The sequence below is a fragment of the Protopterus annectens genome, chromosome 12.part0 (assembly GCF_019279795.1).
Source record: "Protopterus annectens isolate FY-2018-M chromosome 12.part0, PAN1.0, whole genome shotgun sequence".
Taxonomy (NCBI): Eukaryota; Metazoa; Chordata; order Ceratodontiformes; family Protopteridae; genus Protopterus; species Protopterus annectens.
Genome location: NC_056746.1, coordinates 501,835,282 through 501,856,544, shown reverse-complemented (window position 1 = coordinate 501,856,544; position 21,263 = coordinate 501,835,282). Strand labels below are relative to the sequence as shown.

At 39.8% G+C, this 21,263-nt stretch overlaps 1 protein-coding gene across 2 annotated transcripts in view; it reads left to right on the top strand.

Moving 5' to 3' along the window:
* LOC122816668 (transmembrane protein 180-like) overlaps nucleotides 1-21,263 on the top strand; it is a 588,132-nt gene that overhangs the window by 183,662 nt on the left and 383,207 nt on the right. For both annotated transcript variants that reach the window (XM_044089623.1, XM_044089624.1), the window contains exon 3: nucleotides 17,758-18,489. In XM_044089623.1, coding sequence (XP_043945558.1) covers nucleotides 17,758-18,489 — 732 coding nt within the window. The remainder of the gene's footprint in view (nucleotides 1-17,757; nucleotides 18,490-21,263) is intronic.

The window sequence follows — 21,263 nt, the reverse complement described above, 5'->3', positions numbered from 1 at the left end:
AGATACCTACTCGGTTGGAATTTCAACTGGACAAAATCACACCTTGTCATACCATTTTATCTAGCTCTGCTTTGACTGTGTTCTGCATGGCTGTTGGAACTTTCTGTGCTGGCCTGATAGCTGGACAGACCTCTGGGTCTAATTTCATAGAGTATGCAACTGGGAGTTTGCCTAGTTCGTCTTGGAACAAATCAGCATAGGCAGAAACAATGTGCTGGACGAAATTAGAGTAGTGGACATTTGAACTAACATGATGAACGTCCTTAATAAATTAAACAGTCCCATTTTCAAACTGTCTGTGAGTTCTGATAATGACTGAAGTGCCTCTTGACCACATAAAATAAGTCATAGCATCTTGCAGTAGAGTAACGTGAAAGCACAATGAGCCTTCAGCTTGAATTTCTTCACCTGCATAAGCAACAAGCTTTGCATACCTTGCAAAATCAAGCCTTTCGCCATGACACACACTCTAGAAAATGTTTCTGTTGACATAACATTGCACTTGGAACCTGTGTCAACTTTGAGCTGTATGGGTTTGCCATTTATCCGAACAATACAAAATACTTCATCCTTTGCCCTTAAATCTATTACATTGACCATTTCATGAAACACTGACATACCATCAACATAAAGAGTAGCCTGTGATCCTACAATTATAACCTTCCAATTGTTCAACTCGTTTCTAAAAATGTTCCCTTTTGATAAAAGAATGTGGGCCTTTTGATTTACAAAATCTTTTAAAATTATTCCATTTATTGCATTTGTGGCATTGCTGACCAAAAGCTAAACATTATTCCCTTTTAGATTAATGACTTCCACCACAGTTACGACAGTTGTCAATGAAACTAGGTTGGGGCACATTCTTTGAGTTTGCTGACTCACTCTTGTGCTTCACTGAGACTGTGCGACTTCTGGAACTTACTAGAAAATTCTGGGGTTTACCAGTGCATGCTGCAGGAGTTACAGTTGCTGCCAGGTGTGCTTGGACTTGTTTCTTTAAACCACGTGCTGCATGCTATCAACATGAGCTTTTATCACTGTGCCTTCTAGAGCTATTCTTGTTTGTAATAACATTTGTGTTCTTTTCTGTGAGTTCGTATATCTGACATCTCACTGGCCTTATTCAAAGTTAAATCACTGTCATGAAGCAAAATCTTTCTCACAGCATCATCTTTTATACCACACACAAGTCTGTCTTTTATCAACTCATCCCTTAAATCACCAAATCTGCATGTTTTAACTTTGTCTCTCAGGTCAGTTATGTATGCTGCAAAAGTTTCACCAGGCTTTTGATCCCTTGTATAAAATAAGTGCCTTTCCATTGTAACATTTGTCTGGGGATTACACATATCTCTGAATTTACTTTTTAAGCACTCTGGGTTCTCCCTTGACTCAGCCTGTACAACAATATGACAGCTTCCCCCCTCTCCAGCATAAACAGCAGGTGCATACACAAATGAGTGTTCCCTTTCTGTAGCTTCTGACCCAGCTAAATTAAGTAGAATAAATGCCTTTGTACAATCATCTTTATCAGAAAATGCAGCTTGTATAAAAATGTTGTACTCTTGCTCAAACCCTCTCCATTTCTCAGCAATATTATTGTCAAACACAAGTGCACTGGGTTTTCAAAATCCATCTGCCATGCCCACAAAGTATATACAAACACACTGAAAATATGGGCCTTGGACAGCGCAGTGGTGCAGCAGTAGCATTGTTACCTCACAGCAAGAGATTCTCCAGTTCGATTCTCAGCTGGGGTTCCTTCTGTGTGGAGTCTGCATGTCCTCCCTCCATTTGCATGGGTTTCCTCCTGGGGCCCCAGTTTCCTCACATGTTTCAAAGACATGCATCTGGAGCGTTTCTCCCCGGGCCTCCACTGAAAATTGGCTTTGTTCCAAGTCGGACTTTCCAGGTTAACAAATGTCAAATAAATAAATAAATATTTAAAAAATTGTAATTATGTACGAACAAACAGTTCCTTGAGCATGTAACACCATTCAAATGCACAATAAGCTCTTCAAAATAACTTTACTTTGTGAAGTATGCTCTGTAATGGCTGTTTTTGTTTGTTTGTTTGTCTTTCGGCTTTTCCCGGTTAGGAGTCGCCACAACGGAACTCCGGTCTGCTAATGATTGGCAGTAGATTTTTACATGCTGGCTTGCCGAGCCTAACGCACAACCTTCAACGAAGGAACGCCCATTCACGCATGTCGACACACAGAAGACGCTCTAACTGAGAATTGAACGGGCAACGTCTAACTGTGAGGCGACAATGCTACCACAGCACCACCACCGCAGCACTCTGTGAAATAGCTTTACTGTAACACTGCACAAATGTGTGAACACCTTATACACTTCTAACGGAATATCTTATCTTCGGATAAAGTACATGCTTTGTGAAAATGCGGTCATCTCCCCTCATTTTATTCGTTTTATGCAATTTGGACTTTATTTCAAACATTTTCCATAGTAATTTGAATATTTTTATCAGTATCGCACATATTGGTTTATGTGAATATTATTTAGAACGTTCTGTAGGCCCGGTTTCATATTATGGGAAAAAAATAGTGTTGAGCAAGTTTTAACATCTAAAATTTGTTTCTGACCTGTTTTGCAAAGTTTGCACATTTTAGGGGGGATTCACTCTTGTATATTAGCTGCGTGTCTCTCCGTCTTGCTTCTGGATCTCATTCTGGCAACATGTCCTTTTACAAATGCCACTTCTAACACCATGTCGCTCATTCATCTCTAATACATATAACAAGAAGACCTGGGGTTTTGTTTAGATGCTTTAATACATAGAAACACACAGTGGCAGCTGGTGACTTCAAATCAAAGGGGGGCTGCAGGAAACAGCAGAATAGATGGGGCCAACAGGAAGGGGTGTGGCCAACTAGTAAGGGGTGGAGCTATGGTACAGTGGGATCAATGATGGCCATGCTTACCAATTTACATGAAATAAATGCTCAGTCACTATGGCGCATACTGAATACTCTACACACATTGTTACATGTATATACAGGTTGGTTTGAAGACTTACCTCTGCAGTATGCTGCAAACGTGATGAAAAGCTGTAGTCTGGTCTGGAACACATCTGGTCACACTGGGTTTCTGCATCCAAAGAGAAACTGTGGTCTGGTCTGGAACACATTGGGGTCATACTGGATTTCTTCCCCCCCTTTTTCATGGAGACTGAAAAGGGGCACTTTAAAGTTTCCCAAGCAAACACTATTCATGTGACCCCACCTGGTTCCAACTAAGTGCTTGTAGTAGTGTAGTACTTGATCAAATAAGAGCCTCTATTGTGTTCCTCTGGGTATCTCTCAGGTTTGTTACTTATAAAGTCCATTCGTCTGTCCTTATTTTGTGCAAACAAATCAGTAACTTTGGTTGAAATTAGTTGTACTCCGTGTTAACTCCTTTCCTATGGAAATCATAGCCAAGTCATTCATTCTTTCTTGCCCCATTGTACTATGAAGAAACATTTTTAATTCTTTTCAATGTTGAGAAATACCTTTCTGCCTCAGCAGTTGACGTTGGTGTGGTGGCTGTAATCAACAACAAATTGTAAATCTCTGAAAACGCATTTGTTAATGAGTTGTCCACCAAGATTTTTAACATCTGGACTGCACTGTCACTTGCTGCAAATTCTTCACAGTGATACACCACTCCAAGTTCCATTCTAAGTTGTCCCTTCAACAAGAATGGATAGTTGTCTATTGTTGCTGTGAAAAGATCTTCTGGAAACTCTCTTATGTATGCTGAAAACATTTCAGGCAGTAGTACCCGAGAAGCTTGAAGATGGCCAGTTTGTTGAAATCATGATGTTGCCTGGAACTTTGACATCACGCACTTTCTTTGCAGCAATCGACAATGTCTCATGCAGTGGTCGGGAAGCTGATGGTCCTCATCTACATCTTGACAGTATGTTCTCTGTCTGTAGATATTGTTCTGCAGTGCTGTCAATACCTGATCTGACACCGTCAATTTCATTCAAAAATGTATGCACATCCTTTTCAACAGTGGTTGCATCTGTGGTACGACACTGAAGTTGCCTGTAAAGAATGTCAACATGGGGCATTATACAATGGAAAACAGCAAGCCAAAATTTAAATTCATCATCTTCAACTGTTCGCAGTAGCCCATTTGCTTCCTGTACAGTTGCTGCAGCAGATGTAGGACACTTGTACAAATAATGAAAGCACTCCGACAGCAGCTCTGAGTTTTCGTACACTGCATTTACAGTACGGATGTTAAAATTCCACCGTGTTCCTGACACTCTTGGCATGCGTTGTGATGCTATACTATCCAGAGCAGATTGTCTTTGAAGTGAACAATTGAAAAAGGCTGGAATTCCACCAAGTGTTAAAAAAATGTCCTTGCTTCAGTATTTTGCTGTGTGGCTCTTTGCATTACTAGATTAAGTTGGTGGACATAGCAGTGTACATAATAGGCATATTTAAACTCCTGGTAATACCATGCTTTATCAAGTTGATTTCAAACAATAGTATCAAATCTTTTATACTAGAGAAAATTGATCATGTGATCTAATTAAATCAATTAATTAATTATAAAAATACTAGATGAAATAATAACCTTAAATAAACATGATGATAATTTGTTTAAAAGTTTAAAAATATGCAGTTTGAGCTGGACATAAATTCCATCAATAACACTGCCACCTGTTATCAAAATATATGTTGAATTGTTTGTATAACAACTCTACAACTTTGAAGACAGTTGTGTCCTTTTGCTTTTGGAAAGCGGATTTATTTAGCAGTTGTCATTGCACAGTAAGGGTACATTACATCTTGTTTTTTAACTGACACATTTTTTAACAAAGTTTTTAACTGTTTTATACAAACAATTCAACATATATTTTGATAACAGGTGGCAGTGTTATTGATGGAATTTATGTCTAGCTCAAACTGCATATTTTTAAACTTTTAAACAAATTATCATCATGTTTATTTAAGGTTATTATTTCATCTAGTATTTTTATAATTAATTAATTGATTTAATTAGATCACATAATCAATTTTCTCTAGTATAAAAGATTTGATACTGTTGTTTTAAATCAACTTGATAAAGCCTGGTATTACCAGGTGAAAGCGCTTGTTCTGAGCTGGTCGTTTTGTACAAATAAAGGATTTGAAAGCTGCATCTGTTTTACGCTAGTTCTAGTGTGGATTAATTTTCATCATTAGCGACACTTTTTTGGAAAGCCGAGCAACGCTGGTATTTGCCTGTGGAGGTATTTTTGTTATTGGTTTGTGTTTTTTCACTTTTTTGAGTATATTTAAACTCCTCTCTTATGATGGCCTGGACCCCATGCTGAACACCACTCATAAGCACCATCATAACTTTGAGCAATCACTTTTTCATGCTGGTCTCCCACTACTTCCTTTAACTGTTGTCTTATCACACTAGCAGTATGGTCTGCTGTCTGTCCAGGTGGTATAAAGTATCCCCAAAAATGTTCCAACACCTGTCCATTGACCACGTAATGGAACACAATGGCAATTTGCCACAGCCCAGCAACATCAGTGGTTTCATCTGCAATTATTGCTACAAATTTTGCAGTATGAATCTCCTTTTTTATTTCTTCTCTGCATACTGTTATAATACAGTCCAGGAGTTCATTTTGAACGTTTTTTGATGTTCCTTTAAAAACAGTTGAAGTTCTCATGTGTTCAGCCAACTTCTGATCAATCTTGCAGGTGAACTCTATCAGTCTCCAGAACATTCTTGCACTCAGTGACTCTTCAAACTCATCATGGCCTTTTAAAGCAACTTCTTCTTCAGCACACAGCTTGTTGCAGTCTATCATAAGTGATAGAATATGACGTTTTTCTTCCACTTTCTTGTTGCGTCTTTCCACAGATGGCCGGTATCTACTACTTAACTGAGACCTGATAACCACAGTTCCCAACACTGCTAGACTCATTTGGTTATCAAAATGTGTAGCAGACTGTTCACGCTTTCTGGACTTTTCTTCCATTCTCTTCGGTTCATTCACACCCTTTGATGTCCAGGCATCCTCTCCACCGAACAATAAACATGAGAAAAAATACAAGCTGTTTGTTTCCTCATAACCACAGATCCAGGTGTGTTTGTCATACACTGAGCTGCTGAAGCTGCGTGTGTATGCTCTTGACCTACTTGTACCTTGAGACTCCATCTTCAAATCAGGTGGGGGTCTTCCAGTCCTCTTGATTCTTAACTTTTCATTCAGAGCTAAATCTCTAAAATTAATAGATTTCAGATAGGTCACTGTAACACTCTGCTCACTCATTCTGGTTATCTTAGTTGTAACTGTGAAATGAAGATATTACAGAAATGATTAAGTGCCACTGTTGTATACATTTTCAAGTACAGCTTCAGAAACCGCACTCATTTCATTGACAGTCTCCCACAGCCATGACCTACCAATTATCTGGCTTGGCCCTGCCAGGATTTAAAAGACTATATATTAATGCATTTGTGATGCACACACTGTCACAGCTTACATTCTGTCTTAATTCTGGCTTTGCAGGACTAAAAATAAAACGAGGGCAGGCATTTCATTGCCCACCACTACAGTTTGTGCTTTTATCCTTCCAGCATCAAAATACATCTGCTGCACAGAGACAATAGTCACAGCCTGTATGCATACTGCTTACTCCCTCAGACACATTAGTTTTGCAAAGCCAGAATTACAACAGTAAATGGTCAGTTATTTCATTCTCACACTGACATGATAGTCCCCCATCCCAATAGGCTACCGGAAGTACCTGGCTTGAGCCTCTGAAATCAGAAAGCAAAACAGTAATGTAACTGCATCTTTTACATAAACATTATCCAGAGGTCAGCACTTGTACTCAATCCATCTCACTCCATCCAAATGCACAGCAGTCTTAACAGTTAGTAGTAGGGCCAATAATTTCATTTCCAAACAGCCCCCCCCCCCCACTTAGTTCTGCAAAGCCAGAATTGCACCAGAGCTACAGTGCCAAACATTTCATCCACAGCCATCATATCAATTGCCAACCTAAAATATCTGCTGACCCTGCCTGGATTAAAGTGAAAATATTAATGGCTGCATTAATTTAGTCTGTTGCATAGAAATGTCAGTTACAGGCTTGCACAACAGCCAAATTCACCCAAATAAACGGTTATTTTGCAAAGCCATAATTTAGGCAGTAAACAAGGCCGATCACCTGAATGAATTCACATGCACCCCCCCCCCCCCATTACCTAAGTAAAGTAGCTGCTTTTTACCTGTCAGGATTAAAGTACAAATAATAGTCACAGCTGCATTGCATACTTACAAGCTGTGACTAATGCTTCTGTCAACAAAATGAGTGTGCCAGCCAAGTACACGTTTCATTTTATGTATTTTACTTTTATTTACCTGAGTTTCTACAATGCAACACGGTTTTATAAAACAAAAATCCCTTGTCAACAATGTCCGGGAAGAAAAGCTCAACATATTATAAACAGTTTTAAATAAACATTCAGTATAGCGTATGAACAGGTATGAAACATACATGAACTACTTGTAAGCTTGCTAATTATTGTACATTCATCTTAAAGTACAGACATTATAGTTTTGCAAAGCTAGACTTAACAGTAAGCATCAGGGCCATTTTTTGATCTAGTCAGGTTAAAAGCAAAAAAAAAGACACTGTCATGAAGGTAAGTATACCCCCCCCCCCCCCACACACACACACACATAAACCATACTCGTATTTCAGAACATTTGGTCGATCTTACTTCAGTGAAGTGTACATTACTCTTGCAAAGCAAGACAGGACTGCAGCTGTTCACACATAGGCATTGCCCCCCAGTCCAACACACTGCCTACCCAGAGAAACTGCTGTCAGCCTACAATGTTTAAATAAAATAAATCTCCATGGTTACATTATTGCATTTCTTTCACATCACAATAGCCAAGAACTTGCACATGATCTTACTTCATTTGGTGGTGGCAGTGTGTGTGGGGGCAGGGGAGTGCAGACGTGTAGTGTTTAATGCTATTGATTTCGGTGGCTATAAACTACAGGCTATTATTTCAGAGACCTATTTCTGGTTGGATGATGTAGGGATAGTGAAACATGAAGTACAATGGATTAGCAAGGAGGAAGTAAGGATAGCTATGAAGAGAATGAAGAATGGAAAGGCTGTTGGCCCAGATGACATGCCTGTGGAAGCATGGAGGTGTTTAGGTGAAATGACAGTGGAGTTTTTAACCAGATTATTTAATGAAATCTTAGAAAGTGAGAGGATGCTTGAGGAATGGAGAAAAAGTGTTTTGGTACCGATTTTTAAGAATAAGGGTGATATGCAGAGCTGTAGTAACTACAGAGGGATTAAATTGATCAGTCACAGCATGAAGTTATGGGAAAGAGTAGTGGAAGCTAGGTTAAGAAGGGACGTGATGATTAGTGAACAGCAGTATGGTTTCATGCCGGGAAAGAGCACTACAGATGCGATGTTTGCTCTGAGAGTGTTGATAGAGAAGTACAGAGAATGTCAGAAGGTGTTGCATTGTGTTTTTGTAGACTTAGAAAACGCATATGACAGGGTGCCTAGAGAGGAGTTGTGGTATTGTATGAGGAAGCCAGGAGTGTCAGAGAAGTATGTAAGAGTGATACAGGATATCTACGAGGGTAGTGTGACAGCGGTGAGGTCTACGGTGGGTGTGACGGATGCGTTTAAGGTGGAGGTGGGGTTACATCAAGGATCAGCTCTGAGCCCTTTCTTATTTGCAATGGTGATAGACAGATTGACAGACGAGATCAGACAGGAGTCCCCATGGACTATGATGTTTGCAGATGACATTGTGATCTGTAGTGAGAGTAGGAAACAGGTGGAGGAGACCCTGGAGAGATGGAGATATGCTCTAGAGAGAAGCGGAATGAAGGTCAGCAGGACTAAGACAGAATATATGTGTGTGAATGAGAGGGAGGATAGAAGAATGGTGAGGATGCAAGGAGTAGAGGTGGCGAAGGTGGATGAGTTTAAATACTTGGGATCAGTAGTTCAGAGTAACAGTGAGTGTGGAAGAGAGGTGAAGAAGAGAGTACAGGCAGGATGGAGTGGGTGGAGAAGAGTGTCAGGAGTGATTTTGACAGACGAGTATCTGTAAGAGTGAAAGGGAAGGTCTACAAGAGGGTAGTGAGACCAGCTATGTTATATGGGTTGGAGACAGTGGCATTGACAAAAAGGCAGGAGTCAGAGCTGGATGTGGCAGAATTAAAGATGTTAAGATTTGCACTGGGTGTGACAAGGGTGGACAGGATTAGGAATAAGAATATTAGAGGGTCAGCCCAGGTTGGAAGGTTTGGAGACAAAGCCAGAGAGGCAAGATTATGTTGGTTTGGACATGTGCTGAGGAGGGATGCTGAGTATATTGGGAAAAAGATGCTAAGGATGAAGCTACCAGGTAACAGGAAAAGAGGAAGGCCTAAGATAAGGTTTATGGATGTGGTGAGAGAGGACATGCAGGTGGTTGGTGTGACAGAGCAAGATGCAAAGGACAGGAAGAAATGGAAACGGGTGATCCGCTGTGGTGACCCCTAACTGGAACTGCCGAAAGAAGATGATGATGATTTCTGACACACAAATTATATAAAATGCCCCAACAGATATCCAAAATACCATCATACTGTAACCATCGTCATAGCCAAACATTCTAAAATGCAGTAATTTCCTTATTTCTATGCACAAAATATTTTAAGCAATTATGTAATTTTCCAGAAAAGGAGGACGCATATGGAGCAGAACCAAAAGCTTAAGAAAATCTAACTTGAAGTACCAGTCCCGAACCAGTAAACCTAACAGAAACGGTATTCCAGGCATTCCATTTACATGTACTGAGTCTGATTCTGAAGTACCACAGCTACTGACTTAACAACACAGTGTATGTGTACACTGCCTGCTTATTTTATTTTTAGATTATTCTGATGTAAGCCCAAGCATTCTACCCTAGCTAAAAATATTAATCTTATGTTTTTCATTTTCTTATAATTTTAGGTGCTCACAGACAATACTGCCAAAAATTGGAACTGCAGTGGTCGTGCTAATGACACCCCCCAAAATGCTGTTATTACACTCAGACCTCTTGTTCTGGGAAAATATTAAGAGTACAACAAATAAAAAAAATATAAACACCGTTTTATTACTAATAATATGTTTATTTATTTTAAACACACACAGACACACACACACACACACACATACACACATCCTACTCTTTATGGTCTTAAACACATTCAGGCCCTTTGTTAAGAGGGAAGCACATCAATAGCTGTTTTAGATAAATGTTTGTCACTACTGACTGCTTGCTTGCTACTGCTATCTAGGAAGGTCCAGTAAATATGATCACAGCAAAGTGCACTAAAAGAAACATATGAAACATTAATCCTCAGTGCAGGTGTGTACCCTGCCCTGTCATAAAACTATAAAAATCAGTCCTGTCTTCCTGCTGGGGCTAGCAAGCTATTCACCCTACAGACACTCTGTCTCCAACTTCATTCAAGAGTGTAAAATCATTTTATGACTTAAAAAGCCATTTAGTTTTGGCTGGGAATAGAATCCACAGCCTTCTGATCTTCCAGCATCAAATAAAGGGTAGTTACCTATTCTGCTCTTAACACTGTGTATTATCTCTTGTATACTCTGCATCCTTTCTGTAAAAGTTGGTGCCATCTGAAGTGGGTCTTGCCTGCAAAGGCCCAAATGAATGTTTATCTAAACTACCTCACTCGGTATTGTTTGGCAGATGTAGCCTGAAGCTAGCATGATTCACTTGAGTGTATTAAACCATTGCAGTATATAGTTAATTATTAACTCAGTGTCCTCTTTATTCTTCCCTGTCTTCCTGTTAAGAGTTATATCTTAATAACTTTGGCTCTATCTTTCCTTAAGTAGAAATTATTTTAAGAAAATGTAAGTTAATAATATATTTTCTTGATTTGGTGCTTTTCCCCTAATTCTGTGTTTGCTGTGTCACTAATTCTGGACATAAAAGTTTAAATATTAAGTCTGGTACTTTTCAGTTGCATTTAAATGTGCTGATAAAATGGTATGTCAACTGGCTTTTTTCCAGACATTAAAAAGAAACTGTCAGTAAAAGCTGGACACAAAGTATGTGTTTTCAACTGATATGTATACAGTTGTTATAAAAAGTGAACACACCCCTGGTACAGTGCTAGGTTTTTGTGATATAAAAAAAAAATGAGACCACAATAAATAATTTCAAAACTTTTCCCACCTTTAATGTGACCTATTCAATTGAAAACAAACAAATCTGTTAGGGGAAAAAATAAAAAAACACAGTCCAATAAGCTGGTTGCTTAAGTGTATGCACTCTTAAACTAATACTTTGTTGAAGCACATTTTGATTTAATTACAACATTCAGTCTTCTTAGGTACACACCTGCCATCAATTAAAGAGAGTCCGATTAACCCCAAATAAAGTTCACTCTGTGGCAGAAGTAAGATTTAAAAAGTAAACATCAAAGCGTTCTGAAACTGATGTGAAAGTTACAAGAAAATTATTTTTGGTCCTTTGTATTGTACAAGTTCTGCTGCATCACTACCCATCCTGTTTCTGCTTAGAATGACCACATGTACATAACAATGTGCCAGTACACCTGGATTTATAATGACTGTGCATGCATAACATTACTAGTTTGGCCCAGGATGACCATGTGCGTATAGCACTGTATCAGTTTACTTTGACTGAGTATAATAATGTGACACACACTGTCTGGCGTAAGCATCAAGATTACAATTTAGAAAAATCTTCACTGTTAAATTTTAATATACCCACACCTACAAACCACAGTAATACAATGTATAAAGCTTTACAGAGAAAATTATTGGACCAAAGCACTACACTGGTAAGCCCATTTATAACATCATCATTTAGTAAACATTCATTTAAAGTGGTCATTCTGAGCAGAAATGTAGGATGCATTTGTACTTGCTTCTGCCACAGAGCTACTACTTAATAATAATTGTCAAAATAATTCAAATATTTCACCTTTTCCAGAAACTGCAGGTGTGGTGCTTAAAGTAAGTAGGAATGAAGATGACATTAGGAGAGTCATCACTGCTTATGTGCAGAACCATACACACACACACACACACACACACACACACACAGACACACACACACACACACCCCCAAAATCATACATTCTACACACATCTACTGACAATTCTGAGAATTGCCAATTCCTATTGAGGACATTAAAGTGCCAAGCAAAAGTTCTGAAAAAATCATAAACTCAGTCAAGAACTGAACTAGAGATTCAAGCTGCAATGTTACTCTCTGTGCATTCTTCATATTCAAATAAAAGTTTATTACACACTGTCTACTTAAATGTGTCTTTTTTTTTTTGCTTTTCCTTTCCCTTCTTTTCAGTGAAGATCTTGAAATTTCCCCAACAATATCTTGGTCACTAATATCATATTTCCTATTTCTTACTTCATCTTGTGTGTTGTGTCACTAAACCCATTCCCTAACCCTCAGCTGATAACTCTTTCCCTCTGTCCATTCCACAGCTTTGTCCAATTTTTTGTAAACGTGCTTTCCTTAAATGGTCTCCAGAAATGCACACAGTCCTTAAAATGTAGCCTTACCAGTGCCTGTTCTTATAGTAAGTGTATTTTTCTTTTTAATAATGTCTCCATATGCTAATAAGGCTTCCTGAGTCAGACACTAGTCTATTCTTCTTAAGACTATGAACCATGATATTGGGAAACTGCCTTCTTAGTATGGGTGCATACTGCATAGGGACTGTTCATAGGCTCATACTAGGCTATCTGCCCTAGGGCATTTATAAGCCTAGCCAGAGTGTGTTTGGCTTTTGCCACCCATTTTAAATTAATTTTGCTATGCCCTTTTTTGAGGTTAGTATACTGTGCCTCTGTCTAACAGTGACACAGAAGTGATACCCGGGGTAAACCTATGATCTCCCATCTACTCATCAAGATTCCTCTTGAAGAGAGTCAATGAGGGACTCTGCCTAACCTGGACTGGGATTTTATTCCAGAGTGAAGGGAGCCTCTGGGTTATGAATCTGTTCCTACAGCATGTCCTATTTATTTCAGTGCTGAGGTTCAAGTCTCTCGAGCGTGTAGCTCGATGGGATTTGGATTTTCTGAGGTGCAGCATGTCCATTAATTCCGGGTTGGACATGACTTTATACGTCAGGCACAGATCGCCTCTGAGCAGGCGGTATGCCACTGAGTAGAGCTGGAGTTTCTTTAACCGGGCAGCATATGGCATCTGTTTGAGCCCTTTGATCCTCTTGGTGAGGTACTTTTGGGGTCTTTCCAGTTGCTGCAGGTGTCTGGTAAGGTACATCCCAAAAGGGGCATTGTACTCAATTATGGCCCTGATGAGGGATGAGTAAAGAGGCACGATAACCTCCCCTGATCTAGATGTGAATCCCTTCATGATTAGGTGGGCTATATAAAATGTTTTTCTAACCACTTTGGCCACGTGGTTGTCAAATGAGTGATTGCTATCAACTTGGGTCCCCAGGTCCCTAATTACTTCTTCTGTACTTAATGGATTACCACCTATGTGGTAATTTGCGGGCACTTTGTTTTTACCAAAGGGGATGACTATACACTTTTTGGTGTTTAGCTTGAGGCCATGGCTCTGGCACCAGTTGTCTGTTTCTATGAGGCCCTTTTGGAGGATGCTTGTGTCGGCTGGAGAGTCGATTATGGCGCCCAGTTTGCAGTCATCTGCGAACTTGGTCAGCCACAGTCCTTCTGTGTTGGCCTGTACCTTCAAGAAATATATACCGAGCAAGAGAGGTCCCAGGACTGAGCCTTGTGGGATGCCACTTATAACTGGTTTGGAGTCTGACATGGCACCAGCAATTCTAACCATGTGGGTTCTGTCCTTGAGCCAGTTTGCAACCTATCTAGTAACATAGGGGTTTATATTTAAGCTGGTGAGCTTATCTATAATGCCCGAGTGGGGTATTGTATCGAAGGCTTTTGCGAGGTCCAGGTAGGCTGTGTGGACCACCTTCCCCTCGTCAATGGCCTTGGTGACTGTTTCAAAGAAATCAACCAGGTTTAAGAGGCAGGATCTGCCCTTAACAAAGCCGAACTGGGTAGGATCCAGTGTCTGTAGGTCCCCAATATCTTTATTTATGAGGTCCATGATGATCCTTTCCATAGCTTTGCAGACCAAGTTAGTCAGGCTTATGGGGCGATAGTTTCCAGGATCCGTTGAGGCACCACCTTTGTGGAGAGGGACCACTGTTGCTGTACGCCACTCTTTGGGTACATATCCTGTAGTAAGGCTGAGATTGAACAGTAGTTTTATGTTTGGGTTTAGCTCTTCTTGGAGTTCATGTAGGACGCAGCCCGGGACACCGTCTGGTCCCATTGATGCTGTGTTTTTTGCTTTGGAGAGGGCAGCTCTTACCTGAGCATCTGAGATGTCAGGGGGGGGGGGCAGCAGTTTGCTGGGATAGATATTTGCCCTTTTGGTGGTGGGGGGGGGTTTGCGCTGAACCTGTCAGCTAGGATGTTGGCAATGTCTGTGGGTGCGGTGTATTTTTTGTCATTTTGGACTAATTCTGAGCATATCTGGGAATTCCCACCCAGGTTCCTAACATAACTAAAGAAAGCCTTGTGATTATCCTTAGTGTCCTGTGCAATTTTTCTCTCGAAGCTGGCCTTAGACGATTTTATGAGTGCCCGTAGTTTTTTGCTAATACTGATCAGAGATGCCTTCCCTTTTTGGGATTTTGCTCTATCATGTAGTAGCTTCCTCCTTCTATTGTATAGTTTGTTTATGGCTGGGGTCCACCAGACAGGACATCTGCCTTTGGAGGATTGGGTCTTGGTTTTATTTGGGATTGCATGATCCATGCATTCCTGAAGGTGTTCATAGAATGCGTTTATAAAGGATTCTGCTGTCTGGGCCGTATTTTCCACAGGCCCGGGGGCTTTGAAGGATTCCACCTCGGTTTTGAGGAGTGTGAAATTTGCTTTAGAGAAGTTTTTCACTGTGGTTTTCAGGGCAGGGGGTGGAGTCAGGATGTGAATATCCAGTGAGATTAGTTTATGGTCTGATCTTACCAGTGAGGGATACACTTCTGGTCTGGAGCATAGAGTTCCCCATGTTGGTGATGATCAGGTCCAGTATGTTTTCCCCTCTTGTGGGAGTGGTATCAAGTTGTTCCATAGCATATGAGTTTATAAATTCTTGGAACCTTTGGGCTAGGGTGTTGGAGCTAGAGTAATGCTCCCAGTCTATGTTTGGGTAGTTGAAGTCGCCCAATATAATGGTGTTTGGAGAGACCTTCATATTTTCCAGTGTTCTCAGGAAGGCCGAGTGGGGTTCCTGGGTTTGGGAGGGTGGTCTGTAGCAGGCTATAACCTGGAAGGCAGTTTTTACCCACTGTTAGTTGCACAGGGATAGTCTCTGATGCTTCATGCTGTGCCACCAACCTGGAGGTGTGGGTATCTTTGATGAATATTGATACTCCCCCTCCTTTTGTGGTACGGTCCAAGTTTTGGGGCCGAAAAGCATGGTATGAGGTATAACCTGGTAGTGCTGGGGTGCTCTCGGGAGCCTTGAACCAGGTTTCTGTTACTGCACAGATATCGATGTTCTCAATGCTAAGGAGAGTTTCGAGTGCGTGCATCTTGAGGTTTAGACTTCTGGCGTTGAGTAGCATTACTCTTAGTTTCTTATCCCTTGTGATACCTATGGAGGTGGGTTTGTCTTTTGAGCCTTGCCTAAAAAAGGCACTATGGGGGTAGCAAGAGCCTTTGCCAATATCCGAAAGCCCAGGGGTGACAGGTGCAAGCTGTCCCTAGCGAAGCATCGTGGCTTATCGAGCATGTCATCCCAGGCTGACAGGCATTGGATCCCCTTTGAATGACACCAATACTTAAGCTAATTGTTGAAATTGATCATCTTGTCTTCATATTGTGGCATCATTCTTGGTGAGGGTAAGATGCTACTCAAGGTCAGGGTCATACCGGCCTGGGTACATGCTCAGAGAGCTCCTCTATGTCTCTTTTCATGTAGTCCAGGGAGGTACGTCTCAGGTCATTCACACCAGCATGGACAATGACTGAGTCATATTTGTACTTGCCTTGGCGTGACCTGAGTGCTTGTGTTATGTGGCGGATCCTAGCACCAGACAGGCAGCTTACCGTGACCTTCTCCTTTTTCAGCCTGGTGAGCGGGACGTCAGTGTGCCTGACGATAGAGTCACCTATTACAAGTGTATCAGGTGTGTTGTTTAGCCTTAAGGGCTGTGACTGTTTGGCACACTGGCTTTGTGAGCTATGTGTTGCATGTGTTTTATTTTGAGGTAGCGGTTGCTTGGGGGTCTGCTTTGGAGGTCTCTGCTGCTTAGGCAGATTTTTATTTAGAGCCTCCGAGTATGTTTTTGTGTGTTTATGTGTTTGGTTTGCTGTCGTGGTAGGTCTATGTGAGACTGGAATTGTAGTGAGTGTGGTTTCCTTCTCCTCCTGACTGGTTTCGCCTGTACTGAGTTGAGAGAGCTTAGCCTCCAGTATGGCTATATGGTTGCATCTCTCACATGTGTTGGAATTTGTTGGGAGGAGGAGAGGGTTGTCTATGTACATGAGGCAGTTGTAACATTGCCCCAAGATTCCCAGATTCACCAGCTGGACTGGAGAGGAGATTGACAACTGACCTTTGGACATGCTAGAATAGTATTGGGAATTCTTTTATAATTTAAAAAAAAGGGCCAATGGGGAACGAGGTACTCAAGGGGAGTTTGTGAGGGTGTAGTGCTTTTAATATTTTAGTGCTGACTTATATAATTGCTTTAGTGAGCAAGTGCCAGGTAACTTAAATGCAATGTGTTACAGGTAACTTAAATGCAAAAACGACAAACAGTAACTTTCTTTCAAGTGAAACAACGAAATAAGTACAGTAAGCAATGCAGATATCACTAGGGATCCACAGAAGCGCTGAAAAGCTGCGTTTTAGGTGGAATTAGCGTTTCAGGGAAATAACAAGCAAACAAACAACAAGCATACAAATAAAGCTAGATTCAGCAGGCCTGGATCTGGTCTATGCTACAGCAAACAAGGTGTACCAATTTCAGTAAGAAACAGTTCAAATATGCAGGCACTATAAGCATTTAACCAGAAATTCCCAGCTCAGAAGGGCAGAGTCCAGCCTCTCCTCCCACAACAGTGCAAACCACGAATCTTCTTAATGTAAAATAACTGGCCTGAAGCCCAAGTGCTTAAACCAGAACTAATACACTTTTAGAATAACAGACACTGAGCCCTCAATCAGCAGTTCACAACTTAGACGGATGTAAGCTACCTGTTCTGCCACCACAGTGCAGGCCACAAACCTTCCTAATGTAAAACAACTGGTCTGAAGCCCAAGTGCTTAATCCAAAAGACTTAGAATGATAGCTACACTTTAATTGAACAGGTTGTTTTGTATACACCTTATTGGAAATGTTTTTACCAAAGGAAGTAATGTTTATGTTATTGAGGAGCTGTACACCTCAACTTCCCATACCAACTGTTAGCTTTACCATAATTTACAAATTATTTCAGCTGTTCCTGGGAATTAGACAAACTAGCAGGTGTCCATCTTGCCTCTCTATCACTGGACTAGTAAGTGTAAAACATAAACAGTTTCTAGAATTATTGTATATACAGCTGAAGAAAAAATACTGGATTTAAAATGACTATATTAGTGTTTTCTAATTCATGATTTTTCTTTTTTAGGTGCTTTATATGATCTGGAATGCCATTAATGATCCACTTTTCGGGTACATTCAGGATAATTCCAAGTTACGATGGTGTTCCATACGACGACTGTCTATCTTATATGGAGCTCCACTTTATGCAGTAGCCTTTCTGCTTCCCTGGTTTCCATGGAAACAATATGAAGATGGTGATTGGCTAAGTGGAGCTCATCTAATTGTGGCATTATGTGCCTATGATACTATGCTTACATTTGTATTGCTGGCACAGTGCGCACTTTTTGCCGAAATTTCAAATAAGCATGAAAACCGCCTCCAGCTCATTAAATATAATCAGGTGGCATCGTTAGTTGGGTCATGCAGTGTGCTATTTTGTGGACTTTTTTCTAAAAATATGGAGAATTTTTCATATTTTCAGGGTTTCAATGTGCTGATTGCAGTATTGGCATTTGTTTGTATGTCCTACACTGGTATTCATAGCGTCAGTCAATTTGAACATACAGAAAGTACTACTGGAACTGCAGCAGAAGGAACAGATGATGCTTTAACCTGGTCTTCTGTGTTCTCCTTAACAAAGCAGATTGTCATGCAAAGGAACTTTGTACTTTTTGTGGCCATGAACTTCTGTCAAGTATTCCATTTGGCCTTCATGAACAACTTTATGATGATATTTGTAGAGCATCTTCTTCCAACAGAGGCATTCCCATCATTTGTGAAAAGTATCATGTATGGTGCTGGCTTTATCTGTCCTCAGGTAGGTAGTATTTGCTTATTTTACACACTTCACCAAGCACGCAAATCCTGTTACCTTTGGCCTCAATTTGTTTTTTCTTGGGTAAGGAGAGGGTACATAGATGAATAGAAATCGGGTCTCTGTTAATAAAGGTATGTACGAATATGTGAGGGAGGGGGATTTGATCGCAATTCATGAGCATTTGAAAGGATAAATAACGTAGTCCATTTTTTTCCGCCATAATCATGAATATGAGGAGAAGTGAAATTTGCAATTTCTGTGTTTAAGAATGTTGTTATTATGAATTTTAAATTCCAAGAAATGTAGGATAGAATTTATTAGTATTGAAAAGATTCAGAGAGATATAATTCACTTTAAAAAAAGAAGAAATTTAAGGCAACGCAGGATCAATTCATTGGTGGAGTAAGTGTCAGAAGACCACAATATTAAAGGATATTATACCTTGTGTTCCATCTGTCCCCCCTTAAATCTATTTAAATGCATCTATGTTTTATCGGGTCTACTACCGTAGATCAAAATTACACTATTTTGAAATACGATAGTAGTGTCCCACTAATGCAAAAGTGCACTTTCGCGAAAGTCACTGGAACGAACGAACGAAGGGTTAGGGCTTGGGTAATGGATAGTGGAAAGCTAGTAGGACTATCCACTATCCTTAACCCAAGCCCTAACCCTAAGGTCCATGACTACCACACCACAGTGCTGGAAAGTGTATTTCCTCCACTGAGCAGTAGTTACGGACCTATTTCCTGTACTGTGGTGCGGTACTCGTGGACCTTAGGGTTAGGGCTTGGGTTAAGGATAGTGAATAGCCCTACTGGCTCTCCACTATCCTTAACCCAAGCCCTAACCCTAAGATCCATCACTACCGTACCACAGTGCAGAAAATGTCTCGTTAGACTTAGTGACTTTCGCGAAAGTGCACTTTCTTTGAAGTTCACTTTTGCGTTAGTGGGACACTACTATCGTATTTCAAAATAGTGTAATTTCGATCTATGGTAGAAGACCCATTTTATCATGTCATCCATTACTCATATACATTATGACTATACATTTATACAACTGAATTGATTTCCTGTCTTAATTAGATGTATTGCTCATCTTTTGCTAATACTTCTATCTACCTAACAAACAAGCTTTTCCCAGTGACTGGCTTCCCCGGTTATTTCTGTTCATGCTTTTACCACTTTGTGTTCATAGAGTCAAATGTTTGCCTAGTGATTCTTCAGTACGCATCTAATAATTGTACACACTATTTTTTCTCTAATGTTTATTATTCTGCATTACCCATAGTGTTAACAGTGTTTGAATATCCTGATATAATAATGTTTGCTTGTTTTAATTAACAAGTGCTTGCCTTTTAAAATCTATTTTAACTGTTGCACCTTTGTTTCTAGTGTGCGTTTTTTCTTTTATACTGTAAATAGGTTTTGACTGAAATTTGGCCTTAGTAGTTTAAATTCACCTAACTGCTAAATAAGTAAGTAAAATAACTGAAAATAAAAAGCAAACACTGGAGCAACAGAGGAAGACACCAACCAGGAATTAGCATAAAAAATCTTTACTCGATGTTTTTGTCTGAAAGACTTCTTCAGAAATACAAAACAGCTTATATACATCATCATGTCCCTCCTACTAAGTTAATTACATATTTACTAATCAATTAATTAATGCAGTAAAGCAGTCAGATACAATAAATGTGTTAAAAACACAAAATCACATGAAAATACACATAAAAATATGTACATAGCTTTACCAACTTCCTGTCTACAATTTGTTAAAAAACATTTAATGTTGATAAATTCAATTCTGCTTTCATCAACCTGACATTACCAGTGTGTTGTAGCTCATAAAGAGCTTTCTTCTCATCACTGTTTAGACTGAAATAAAACTTGTCAGGCTTACTACTTAACACTGGTCTAATATCTTTACTGCAAAAAGCTTCAAATACTTTCAGCGTGTTATGCAAGGCAGGATTATAAACAGAAGGTTTTCTAAGAGTACTATTAATTTAAGGGTTGGAAATATAAAAAAACAGAGTGGAGAGAAAAGAAGCATTGTGGCAACTTAGACTGGGTGCTGACAGCTTCCCAGTTTCTAAATAGTGAAGTTAAAGTGTATTTGCTTCAAAAGAAGTTCGATCTACACACTTCAGTCCTATGCTATAAAACGCATTGATCCCTGTCGGAGACCACTGCAATTTCTCCAGGGGCAATATATAATCCAAAAATGCAAAATATGAGGCCTGTCTGTGTTGTGGAGAGCCATGTTAAGAGTTTTGATTGGATAATTTTTGCATTTGTGTAGTTTGGCCGATATGCATATCAGGTTGTTGGGTTTTAACTTTATTTTATAGTCATATGTTTTTTGGTTAATTTTGTTGAATGATTGCTTTGGTTTATGGGTGTAATATATGTAATAGAGTTGTCAAGAGGATGTGGATTATGATCTGATCAATGTTTGACTGGTTATGTATAGGTATGGTTTTAGAATGTTTGTCATTTGTTTGGTTAGATGCATTTGTTTTGTTGCTGATCGACTGCTATACGTTGTAATTTGTGTCTATTGTGCTTGTGTGATTATTTTTACGGGCATAGCGCGTGCTGATGAACTGATGAATGAATGAATGAAAAAATCATTAACACTGGAAAACATTTTTTAAAACAAGGTAAGTTTTTTAAATGGAAATTGTGCAACTAACAAGCTGGTATACTTAGCCACATGTGAGGGCTGTAAAGGATTTTATGTGGGTAAGAATGAGTGAGCATTAAGGG